Below are 12,773 nucleotides of genomic sequence, written 5' to 3'. Positions count from 1 at the left end.
TCTGTCTGAACGTCGAAGTTAAAGGTAGGACACATACTTAGAGGTCATCTAGTACAACCTCTCACCTAAAGAGAATCCACTCTACAGTGTCTCTGACTGATAGACATGCAGCATACACTTCAATAGATGCCAGGGAAGAGAGCTCACTATCTCAATAGGCATCCAATTCCACTGTGGTAAAACTTTGTTTAAAAGTCTCTTATTCAGGCCAAAAATCACACTCCCTGGAGCTTATATACCAGAGTCTATAAGCAGTGGTCATCATCTTTTTCACGACAGCACCTCACATATTAGATTACAGTCTTCATTACCCACTGTCTTCTCTGTTCCACATTAAACATACTCAGTGCCTTCAGCCATTCCTTCTACAGTAATGTCCAATAGCACTTCCTGTGATGACAGAAATGTTCTACATCTACACTGCTCAATTGTTGCTAGTGTGACTGAGGAACTGAATTTTTAATTTTGTTTAATTTTAATTGCCAGATGTGGCTAGTGGCTACCGTATTGGACAGCACAGCCTTATAGTTTCAAATGCACTCTCCTTTATATGCAACTGAGCTTGTCAACATCCATCAAATGTCTGACACCTACAATGCAATACTGACCAATACAGCCTTCAGGGTGACTGTTTAGCACCTGGACAATATTTCTATTAATGCTTTCCAGAATGGATTTTTTTTTAAAATATACATGGAGTATAAGTGGTTCACATTGATAGTCACTGGAACTAGTACTTTGTCAGCAATCCTAGTGACTAAACTTGTATAGCTACATTTTTTTTTTTTTTTTTTTTTTTTTTTTTTGCGGTACGCGGACCTCTCACCGTCGTGGCCTCTCCCGTTGCGGAGCACAGGCTCCGGACGCGCAGGCCCAGCGGCCATGGCTCACGGGCCCAGCCGCTCCGCGGCACGTGGGACCCTCCCGGAACGGGGCACGAACCCACGTCCCCTGCATCGTCAGGTGGACTCTCAACCACTGCGCCACCAGGGAAGCCCCTATAGCTACATTTTTTAACCTAAATATAAGACTTGATATTTCAACTTTTTGGCTTAGGCAGTGAAGTTTAGGTACTTCAAGTTGTTGATCATTTTCAAGCTCATTTCAATATAGTCTACCAACCAGCCCTTCCAACTTTGTGGCGCTTAGAGAATTAGCATTACTACCATCTGACCCATATGTAGTCCTTTACAATTTGCAAGGTACTTTTACATCCATTATGTTTAATTTGATCCTTACAATACCTTGTGAGGTAGGCAAGATAACGAAATCTACATTTTATAGATAAGGCAGCTGAAACAAACAGGAACTAAATAGATTGGATCCTTTTTTACTCCATTGAGCATCTTCTTGTATACTGTCTTCATTCAGATCCTTGCTAGAAATGTTGAAGAGGACCTCCAGAGTCCAGGCTGACCCTGAATTCATAGCACTGACTGATACAGCAGTTTAAGCAGGTCAGTTCCCCCAAAAGGTCTGATTATCCAACCCACAGGTTGCCATTCTGTTCAAAAGGATGGTACAAGAGACAGTCATTTGACTTACATAAATATTAAAACCAGTCCCATTGGGAAAAAAGCAAATGAGGGTTGGCTGCCAGAAAAAATTTCTACTTGCCTGTCCACAAAGGGACTGTCATACCAATTGCTTAAGGAAGCCAAGTCTCCCTCTCTTCCAAAACTCCCATGGGGCCATGTTTTATTATTATTTATGGTTCTTAGCACATCCTGTCCCACATTGTAGTTGGTTATATACGTGGCTTAAAGCTAACTTCAAGTCATTCACCTTTATAACACCTAGCACTCAGCCCACTGCTGTCCATGTAAGAGGCACTCGAACCCGTAAAACATAAACCAATTCAAGTAAATGTTCTTCCAACTGTATCTGACTCCCCTCCAAAAACAAACTTGTGACTAGAAGAGGCACAGACAATTGCCACATTCCTGCCAACATGACTGATTAAAATGCCCTTATGATTGGCTTGGTCACAGTTTCCAGAAGGTGCTGAGGCTTTTGCTAGTTAAACCAGCTTTCATTGGATTTTGTTTTCTATGTGTGTTTTCACCAAAAAATAAAGACATTTCTCTAACAATAGGGACAGAATACATGAAATAGGACTACTACTTTTTTTTTTTTTTTTTTTTTTGCGGTACGTGGGCCTCTCACTGTTGCGGCCTCTCCTGTTGCGGAGCACAGGCTCCGGACGCGCAGGCTCAGCAGCCATGGCTCATGGGCCCAGCCGCTCCGCGGCATGTGGGATCCTCCCAGACCGGGGCACGAACCAGTGTCCCCTGCATTAGCAGGCGGACTCTCAACCACTGCACCACCAGGGAAGCCCAGGACTACTTCTTAATAATGCTAGTCAGTCAATAAGGAAAATAAGGGATCAGTAACACAAAACATCTGACTGTAGGTGTTCCAAGAAAGGAAAAAGGACTAACAAACAAGAATATAGTGCTTTACCATTTACAAATCTTTCACATACATTCCATTTGACCCTCACAACAACCCTGTGAGGTAGGCAGCACAGATATTACTCCCATTTAACAGATGAGGAAAGTGAATCTCAGAGCAATTAACTGATGTGCCCAAGGTTCTACAATTAGTAAATAATTTGTATTTATATCAGTCTTTGGCCTAAAAATTCAGCACCCCACCTCCCCTCATACTTGCCTACCTACTTCACAGGGATAATGAAGATAAAATGAATTCAAGGCTAGAAAAATACTTTGAGGGAAAAAAGCACTATATAATTATACCCGCAAACTATAATTTTCCACGATATATGGCTCATTCCCCTTCTTGTCCCAGCTTGTGCGTGAACCCAGAATTTTATATTGCCTCTGTTCTGTGTTCAGCTAAGCAACAAGTAAGGCAGGGGAACAGTGTGATTCTCTTTAAAGTTATATAAATTACAATCAGGATAACTGCTATTATAGCAAGTTGAAAAACAACACAGAAAGGCCAATGTGCAACTGGGACCCACGGAAGCACACAGTAAAGCAAGGCAACATTATCAGATAGGGCATGATTGCATAGAAGGAAATGTGGTGTCAGAGTTCACACTGGCACACACACAGTTATCTAAGGCAAAGTGGTGGCAAAGAAGAGTCATTTGTTCCACATTATATAAACAAGAGCAGAAGATTCATGAGACCCCATGCAACAGTATCTTATGTCACACAGATCTCTCCAGCTGCCTACAGAGAATATAAACAACAGTGTCATCTTCATTTTAAAGAATGACTGTACCTGTGTTCATATCCTGAACTAAACCAAGGAATAGCTCCATGCTAAACTTCCTTGGCTAAAATACAACCAGTACCATCATTCCTAGTCAGACTAATAAACAGAATGTCTTTTAAGGTAATGAATTAGATGGCTGTGTTTAGATGTTTTTTCAGGATTCCCTTTTGATTCTCCTGCTTTTAAGACCCAAAGAAAGTTATATTGAGTTTTTATTGGTGATTCTAAGTATATGTGTTTATAACAGTTAAAGTGTGATAGGTGAATTTAACATATTAAAAGAGTACTATAGCATCTGTTCAGAAAAGATTATATACTATACAAACTATTCAAGTCATACAAAACCATTTTTCAGTGTCTTTTCAACTGAGAAGAATCCTATTCAGCACGCTTCTCCTCCTGAGGTGGTTCATACTGAGCAAGCTATGGGGCAAAGACAGAGGAGTTTAGGTGAATTTGATTCTAAATTGGGTAAAAAACTTAATAGTAACAAAACGAGTTAACTATTCAATTTAATTACTGAATCAGTAAGTTTATATTAAAATCCTATCCTTTTTAAACCACTCAGTGATCTTAATATTTAATATAATCAAACCTAGTGAAAGTTCTTTTTAAATAAACCTTTAAAATTACTGGGAAACTAAAACTTAATTCCCATTCATGACTGCACCACACAAATACTTGATATGCAATAATATATATCGTCCCAAAGATGTTGTGGCTTCTAGTAAGGTATAAGCCACCATATTCTTTCTCTCCACCATAAGTTTACTGAACTTTCTCCTAAAAAGCAGAGAAAAAGAATTATGTGACATACATTAATCTAGCCAGTCAATGAGGAACAGCTAACGCTTTTGACTTAAAAGGTGCCAAAAGTTGTGTGGCATCTATGCACTGTGGGATCTTGGATAATTTCAGACACTGAATTTTCTGTTATGCCGAGCTGGGGTCTGCTGCAACACTGTGCTAAGATTTGAGTTGTTCCAGTTAGCTGTCAGATTTGAGAAGCTAATTAGACTTCACTGTGCTTTAGTTTCCTCACCTACAAAATGGTCTGTGCACCTGTGTGACTTATCTCACAAGGCTGAGAAGATAAAACACATCATGAGAAATGCCTAGAGTCACGTGAAATGCATTATGTGATTCAGATGTGGTAAAACCTCAAAGACTTAAGAGTTGACTAGTTTGAGCTTTATGAAAATTCTCACGGAAGCCTAAACAAAGAAAAAACTTCAGCAACAGACAAAATTAAGGGCAAGCAAATGGACCGAGGTTAAGTGCAAACAAGTTTACAGAGTTAACACATTACAGGGCCACCACGTGACTATGCAGATTGTGCACTGCACAATCTAAGGGGTTCCATTAGCAAAGCAGTGGCCCTGTATCGACCTATTAAGTCAACTGCCTAAGACTAAGAAATCTCCATTTACTTATAAACCACTAATCATTAACCAATATTTTCATCTTTTTGTGGATGAAGGTTCCCAAGAACCTCTTCCTGACCACACTTTGCTCATCCTGTTTACAGTTTGCTCGTGGTTTTCTAGACAGGGCATCAGCTTGGCCTTGCAGTTAACTGAGATTGATATTCACCTGCCTCCCTCCCCTACTGTCCATTTTAGTGAGGTTTTGGTCATATAATCATTAAAGGTGACATTATTTTTAATATGAATTCTTTCAAAAATTTTACCTTTGTTTTCAGTTTTTTATTTTCTTCTACAATAGCTTCATATTTCTCTTTCATTTCTGCCAATTCTAGGCGAAGCAGCTCTATTTCTGGATTTTCTGGGGTGGCAGCTCCTAAGTGATGCTTTAAAAAACTAATATAAAAGTTAAGAATTTACTTGAGCTCAATGAAACTAATGAAATAGCCTTTTGAAATAATTCTCTGATGAGAGTTACCCCACCCTACCACAAATATTTACCCAGAGATCAAAATCCAAATACTCAAAGAAAGTAATTTTTTCAGTAATCAAAAGTATTTTAAAGGTTATTATCTATGTGAAAATATAGGAGTTCAAAAAAATAAAGGCCTTTTTCTGACTTGAAAAATGAAAAGGATACTCCAAAGCACTATTAGGTTTCTCTGGTTCTTCATATAAGGCTACCAAAACTGCAAATCAAAAAGCAGAAAAAACAACAATTAAAGTCTTAAATTAAAATGGCTGAAATTATATTCCATACCCCCGTAAATACTGAGTATCTATTATACACCACGCACATTGCTAGGACTGTCCATACCATGGTGAAGAAGACAGACAAGCTCGCTGCTCTCAATGAATTTATAGTCTAGTGCAAAAGATAAACAAGGAACTAGCCAAAAAAAGACTATCAAGCAGCAATATAGGGTAATGGGTTATAGGAGCGTATTGGAAGAACACCTAACTCAGCCCAGGGCACCAGGGAAGGCGTCCCCAAGAAAGAGAAATAAGACCTGAGACCTAGGCAGTGGTTTCAGATAAAAAGGGAAGGCCAGGGGCAAAAGAACAACATATTGAGGAACTGAAAATTCAAGTGTGTCTAGATGGAGTTGTGAAAAGGGGGGCAGGAAAGGAAGCTGGAAAGGTGGTTAGGGAGGAGACTAGAGGATCCTGCAAGTTCAGTCAGGCCTTGGTCCTAAGAACAAAATGGCATATAATTAAACAGTTATAAGCAGGGGAGTGACAGGATCACTCTTGACTCCTGTGTGGAAGACAGACAAGTGGGACAAGGATTTAAAGGCAGGAAGAGCAATTAAGAGGCTGATACGGTAATCCAGTTTAAAGAGAGTGACCTGGGAATTCCCTGGCAGTCCAGTGGTTAGGACTCCGGGCTTCCACTGCAGGGGGCACGGGTTCAATCTCTGGTCGGGGAACTAAGATCCCGCGTGCCTCGTGGCGCAGCCAAAAAAAAAAAAGGGAGAGAGTGACCTGCACTAGAGTGATAGAGGGATGAAAACAAGGTAGATATGTTTGAGAAAAACTCTGTAGAGAATCAACAGGGCTATGGTTAACTGTTGGAAGGAAGAAGGTCTGAATTCAAAATGTTCTTCAAGAATGAAGTTTCACACACAACATGCTAAACAACTACCAACCAAAAACTTTACCAGTAATCAACATGCTCAAATCAGTATTAAAATATATACTTTAGTGGTTTCATATCCAATAGTTCACGTCAGCACTATCTTTTCCATCTTATTATTGAACACATTCCTTCTAGGATATACTACTCAAGTAAAAATCTCTCTAAACCAGTGGTTAATTTTTTTGTGCACGGAACTCTTTGAAAAATCTGATCAAAGACAAAAAACTCTATCTACACACAAAAAAATGTGCATATCTAGACCCCAGTTTAAGAACACCTCATAAACCAACTTACATGCTCCCCTTTTATTTTTTTAGAGTTGTAATAACCCTTCAAATATAGACAGTATTAAAAAAATCAAATGGGCAACTAATACTAACAACTTACGTTAAGTTCTGATACTCTTCTAAACGTACTTACAGCACTGTTTTTTGAGAAATTGGCATATTTACATCATCACTACCCTCTCCTCTCCTTCCCTCTTCTTTCAGTGTTACAGTACACTTTAATTCCTCTACTTATTACCTTTTTCTTGAAACTATGTACTCAAGCCTCTGTTTCTTCTTCCATTAATTTCCACTGATCTCTACCAAATTCTAACTTTATAAGACATGAATACTCCTACCCTTTCTTCCCCTACCCTTTCTTTTAGCTTCTAAGTTTCTGTCAGTGGTAGTTACAAGGTTGATAATTACAGAACATAATGTAAATGTCAAGTTTCCTGTGCTTTTCTATAGATGAAATATACTTCCTTTTAAACAGACAAGAACTCTATACCCAGTGTTTCCCTTTTTGCCTTAGCAGCCAGGATTTTTAGAGGTTGATACAGTGCTCAAAATAACTAAAATGCCTCTTCTTCCAAATGACTTATCTTTATCTTTAGCCATCCCTATAGCGTTTGTTTTTTTGTTTTGTTTTGTTTTTTTGCAGTACGCGGGCCTCTCACTGTTGTGGCCTCTCCCGTTGCGGTGCACAGGCTCCAGACGCGCAGGCTCAGCAGCCATGGTTCACGGGCCCAGCCGCTCCGCGGCATGTGGGATCCTCCTGGACCGGGGCACGAACCCGTGTCCCCTGCATCTGCAGGCAGACTCTCAACCACTGCGCCACCAGGGAAGCCCCCTATCGCGTTTTAATGTTAGCGTTTTAACGTGGAAATAAGCTGGATAAAAATTATAAGTTAAATCTGTGTAAAGTACACAAAATCAAACTTTAAATAGATCATATCAGTAGATACTCTGTTGTCTGATGTTACTTAGGAGACTGGAAATCTAGGAAAGTTGAGCGGGAATACCAGTAGATGTCAGTAAGGGAAAAGAAGCCTCTCGTGGTTTCCAGTCTCTCATGAAGGAAAATCCATGTATGGCCACAAGGCTGAATATCTTCATTTACCTCCCACTATCATCACTTCTCTGTCCTTACCAGTGTATGTTTCATTCACTCCATCCAGCCACTCTGGCCTCCTTATACCTCCTGAAACTCAACATCACACTTCACTCATGTCTCTGCTCAAATGTCTTAAGAGAGGCCTTGCCTCACCACCCTATATAAAATGGCACACCCATCCTCCTTATGCCCTTACTTTGCTATGTTTTTTTCATAACACTTACCGCTGGTTGACACTATGGTTTATCTGTCTCCCCCAACTAGGATATAAGTTCATTTAGAGCAGGGACTTTTTTTTTCCCCCATTGTTTTATCCCCGGTGCCCAGAACAGACACCTGAATAAAATGGTTAAATGAAAGAAGTGCGCTTGTGGAATTTTTTGAGGGGTGGGGGAGGTCGATGAAATTCCAAGAGTCTGTGATACCTCCCCAGATGACAGCACAAGTGCTTTCATGTAGTCCCTTAAATGTTTACTGAAACTTTTTTGCAAAGAGATAGGAAACTGGTACCTGAACCTAAGGTAGCAACTCAAAATTACCAGCCCATGCTTGGGAATTAAAAGCCCTGCATTCTGCTAAGACCCAGAGTTGTTATTCTCCGAGAATTTTCTCCTAACTTTTGCTTCTGGCCAAAGAGCAGTTACCAAATTATTTCCCAGATATTTACTGTACTTCTCGTAGGGACCCAGATCATCACCCCTGCCAACTCCTCTGTTCTGCACCCTAGAAAGTTCCAGCCAGTGAGTTGAATGATACATAACAGGCATTCGCCTTACGGCTTAGCTAATGAAATAAGCAGTACCCACACTACCTCTTGGAACCCTCCAGTTTCAAGCACCTTATTCATCTACTTAGATCTTGAACCCGAGAGTAAGAGATACAGTGTAACAGCTTCCATTTTTAAAAGTGAAAACAATATAACCGTTTTGATGTGCCCTCAAGCTCTTTAAACTGTGATTCTACTTTAATTATGAAATCTGCACAAAGTAGCAATTGATATAGACTACGAAACTGGGTTCCGTTGAAAAGCCACAGCCAAACCGCTACTTCGGAGATTAGGTTCACTTAGCTACTTTGTAGCCCGCTTTCAAACCTGGTCATTTCCCCCACTTGCCCTTTGTTCAAAGGAAAGTGTTTCTGTACAGGATTTTGAGGGCTCCGAAAAAAGTGTCAGGAGGGGGGAGTTGGGCTCTCAAGGTCTTTAGCAAACATGCTCACTGCGGCTGCTCAAGGCAAAGCAACGGAAGTTGGAGGGACTTCACAACAGCTGCAAGAGTTTCACTCCCTGCGGCGAGAGCGGTAGCGAGTGCGAGGCTACCCAACCCCGGCGGCGGCCGGCAGCCAGGCGTGAGCCGGTCCCCGCTGAACCCCGAGGCCCACCTCGCTGAACCCGGGACGAGTTCCACCTGTTCCCCTCCTGCCCCACGCCACGGCCCGTCTGGGGCGCTGCGCCGAGGAGCACGACGAGGTCACGAGAAACCCTCTCCTGGCCCATGCTCACCCTTGGTCAGCGTGTCCAGCACCCCCGACTTCTCCAAGTACCTCCGGAACTGCTCGCGCTTCGAGTCGGCGGCCTGAGGAGACACGGCGGGTCAGTGGCCGAAGCCCGGGGGCCGGAGCAGGAAGAAGGCGCTGGGAGTCCGGCAACGCCGCCTCCGCCTCGCCACCTCAAGCCCCCCAGACCTGCGCGCGCGCCCCCACTCCCACCCAAGCCGACCAGCGGCTGGCTACCGCCCGCACGCCCCCAGCCACGCCGCGCCCCCCTCACTTTGTAATGGGCCATAGTGACAGCGGCAGCGGCGTAGCTGGCGCCGGAGACCGTGGCGGGAGGGCTCGGAGCAGCACTGCTCATGCGCGGAAGGGCGCGCGCGCCTGCGCACTTGCGAACCACGGTTCGGGACCGCCGGGGTGTGGCCCGTTTTCATGGCGACCAGGACGCTCTGAATGCCCCATAGTGAGCTGAGCCCAAGGAGGCTGCGTACGCCCGCCCCTCTGTCTAGCAAAGCAGCACTCCTCCTTCCTCTTCCGGTTCTCGCAGAGTTTCGGTTACTTAGTAGGAGGCTGGGTTTTGGTAACTCCGGACAAGTGTCCAGGTGGGGCCAAAGGTGGGCGGGGCTCCAGGGGGCGGGGCCTACTGAGCCTGGAGCACTAGAACTCATTCTAGAGACTGGGGTCTCCTGACACCGGGAGTGGGCGGACCTGTCTCAGCTAGGACCTCCGGAGCTCTGGCAGCGTGTGTGTGCTGGCTTGTCGACCCCCATCTTGAAAAAGGGTGCACTAACGAGGGCAACCCTTGGATTTCCAATGGCTAGAGGACCGCTTAGAATCGTCTGTTTGGGCTCCAGCTCTTATATTTGGAGTCTCCTTGTTTTGTGGCCAACTTGATGTGGGCCTCCGGAGGGTGAGCAGTAATGTGCTAATAATAGCTAGCACTTTTGAGCGCTTACTGTGTGCCTGGCAGTGCATTAAACACATATGTTTCTTATTTTAATTCTCACACCGTCCCTGTAAGGTAGGTACTGTTAGTAAACTGTCAAGTATAGATAACCAGTGAGTAGTAGAGCCAAGACTCCGATCCTGGCACTGAATCACGATGCTATCTATAAACTGGTGAAAGAAAGCGACCAGTCTTTTTAGGATTTTATTTACCTAGATAGCAACATTATGATTATATTCAAGACAGATCAGGTTGCAGTCTATAAAGAAACTGCGTTAAGTCCCAGGGGCAAACAAAGTATAATCAGTGTCCAGAAGTAAAAGATGAATAACCAAAAGAGGGAATTACATAGATTAAGAACAATCTCTGAAGGCTGTGCTCCCTTCAAGGAAAAACCTTGTTCCATTTAGCTTCGATTCTGACATGTGATTTTCCCAAAATTAGTGCTATTCTGAAGGGAGCCTATAGAAAAGTAGTCCTGATTTGGTAACTCTATGTCTTTGAACTTGAAACTAGTCCTTCCCAATTCAGAATTAGAGCCATTTTCCCTTTTTTAAATGGGTTTGCAGTTGTCTGTCTAAACAGCTGGTCTGTAGAGCTGCCCTATCTGTTTTTTCTGTGCTCAACCATCATTAAGCTACTTCTTTGATAATGTAATACACAGAATGTCTAAAAGCCAACAGCTGTTCAGATCTGAAGGTCTGTGGGAGCCCGCCTACCAATGAGGCTGTTTGTCAGCGACACTAAATGATTTGGAGGACAAGCAGTAGGGTTACTGCAGGTTTTGACCAACTCGGATTCAAAGGACAACCCTCCCAAAGAATCAGGAGTGTCTGGAATGTCAAGTGGATGGAAGTCTCCCTGTGAAGGAGGAAGCGTTCTGATTGTGCTCTCTCTGAGCTGGCCCTTGAGGTTACCTTTAGGAGGTGATGCCTGCTTTTCATTTTCTGCAGAGGGACCCCAAGTAGCACGAAGCCATTTCGGTTTCCAGGTGTAGTTAGCTGGCAGAGAGAAAGCTGTTTGGGGTGACTGCCCCGTGTGGTTGTTCAGATCTATAGCATCACCTGGAAGAGAACAGTGACCTTTACAGTAGTGGTTCCTTTTGCTGTCTTTGCCATCAATTTCTCTTTTTCCCCTCAACTGGTTACCATTAACTTCTTTTCCAGATATTTTATGAGTGTCTCCTTTATTACTTGAGTTGATGTTTTGAAGATGACCACAGGTAGTACTAAGCATACACATCTCAGAAAGTAGCGTTTCCTGTTCATCCAAAATGCCTTTGTCATCATTTCCACTGTGATTATCTGGATCTGTCTGAAATGCAGGTGGATTTAAACCAGGGTACGCTGCTGTGTGTGTTTGCTTTTCCACTAACAGACTGTAATCAGGTGCAGAAGAGAATCGTTTCAGTGAATTTGCAGATGTGTTTTGATATCTGGCAAGGTTTTGTTTTGACTTGTTGGTACAAAATTCATTATGTTCATCCTTCAATTTATATTGTCCCCAAAGCCCTCTTTTAATCTTTTTAAAACCTAGATGGAATATTTCTAGAACATTTAAGAAAAGTGAAACAGTAGCTATGGATTGCATAAATAATAGGAATATCGTCTTTTCTGTGGGTCTTGAGACAAAACAATCAATTATATTTGGACACGGGTGGCCATAGCATTTAAATAGAGGCTCTAAGTGAAATCCATATAAAAGATACTGTCCAATCATGAACCCAACTTCAACCACAGAGCGAGTGAAAATGTGTATCACATAAGTGCAAAGCAAGGTTCCTCTGAGTGGAGCTTTATTTAGTTTCCTTTGCTCAAGCTGACGCAGTTCTTGCTCCAATCTCTTCCGATCCCCAGGCATTTCAAGCTCTACCTCCTCCAGTTCACCCCTCAGTTGAGCTTTCTTCATCTGCCTCTCCTTCTCCAGAACTCTCAGTTGGTACAAAGCATGGCCCATGTAGACCAGGGATGGTGAAGACACAAATATCACCTGCAAAACCCAGTATCTAATGAGGGAGATAGGAAAGGCCTGATCATAGCATACATTTCTGCAGCCGGGTTGTTCTGTATTACAGATGAAGCCAGACTGCTCATCATTCCAGACATCTTCAGCAGCTACACCCAGAACAAGCATTCGAAATATGAACAGGACGGTGAGCCACATCTTTCCAATCATGGTGGAGTGGATGTGAACTTCCTCCAGAATGCCTCCAAGGAAATTCCAGTCCCCCATGTTTATTTAGTCAGCCATCTTAGCTCTGAACCCCATCAAATAGGAGGCAGATAAATTCTTCCATTCTGAGGGCTGTGCTATTTCTTAAGGCAAACCTATGGCCAAAATATGAACAAAGCATCACTCTTTCAGCATGCTGGTTGCTCTACTTTTTTCCCTAGAAAGTTGTAATAATCTGTTACCAAGAATATGTTTAAGATGTCAGGAATATAAAATAATTTATGTTTAGACCTTACAATGCAATGGGGAAAAAAAAGATACCTGGAGGAGGGGTGTATATATTCCCTCCTATGAAGAATAGAATTATAGGAATTCCTGTAAGAAGAGAGTCTTCTTACTCAGCTGAAGTTTGTTGTTTTATTTTTTTTAACTGAGAACTTTTGGAGAGGTTCCTAAAACTACTGACTTGATA

General features: G+C 42.6%; 2 protein-coding genes across 2 annotated transcripts; both read right to left on the bottom strand.

Moving 5' to 3' along the window:
- Nucleotides 1–2,437: 2,437 nt before the first annotated feature.
- On the bottom strand, nt 2,438–9,586 carry MYCBP (MYC binding protein). Its single transcript, XM_027109026.1, has 5 exons — nt 9,461–9,586; nt 9,194–9,266; nt 5,311–5,359; nt 4,937–5,066; nt 2,438–3,669 (listed from the first exon to the last, which is right to left on the bottom strand). Exons 1-5 carry the CDS (start codon nt 9,542–9,544, stop codon nt 3,625–3,627), a joined length of 381 nt encoding a protein of 126 aa, XP_026964827.1. The 5' UTR covers nt 9,545–9,586; the 3' UTR covers nt 2,438–3,624.
- Nucleotides 9,587–10,016: 430 nt separating this feature from the next.
- Nucleotides 10,017–12,524, bottom strand: GJA9 (gap junction protein alpha 9). Its single transcript, XM_027109023.1, has one exon. The coding sequence runs from the start codon at nt 12,359–12,361 to the stop codon at nt 10,817–10,819; it is 1,545 nt and encodes a 514-aa protein (XP_026964824.1). The 5' UTR covers nt 12,362–12,524; the 3' UTR covers nt 10,017–10,816.
- Nucleotides 12,525–12,773: the final 249 nt, after the last annotated feature.

The sequence above is a fragment of the Aethalodelphis obliquidens genome, unplaced genomic scaffold (assembly GCF_003676395.1).
Source record: "Aethalodelphis obliquidens isolate GAN/ISIS:26980383/991018 unplaced genomic scaffold, ASM367639v1 scaffold9, whole genome shotgun sequence".
Taxonomy (NCBI): Eukaryota; Metazoa; Chordata; class Mammalia; order Artiodactyla; family Delphinidae; genus Aethalodelphis; species Aethalodelphis obliquidens.
The sequence above is the reverse complement of the archived record's forward strand: the minus strand, read 5'-3'. Positions and strand labels throughout refer to the sequence as shown.

What these genes read in the sequence shown, in the direction of transcription:
- MYCBP (XM_027109026.1), bottom strand. Translation starts at nt 9,544, where the DNA reads ATGAGCAGTGCTGCTCCGAGCCCTCCCGCCACGGTCTCCGGCGCCAGC. An exon ending in TCACTATGGCCCATTACAAA is followed by an intron (nt 9,267 to 9,460) that starts GTGAGGGGGGCG and finishes GTGTCTCCTCAG; the next exon opens with GCCGCCGACTCGAAGCGCGA. An exon ending in AAACCTAATAGTGCTTTGGA is followed by an intron (nt 5,067 to 5,310) that starts GTATCCTTTTCA and finishes CTTTTATATTAG; the next exon opens with TTTTTTAAAGCATCACTTAG.
- GJA9 (XM_027109023.1), bottom strand. Translation starts at nt 12,361, where the DNA reads ATGGGGGACTGGAATTTCCTTGGAGGCATTCTGGAGGAAGTTCACATC.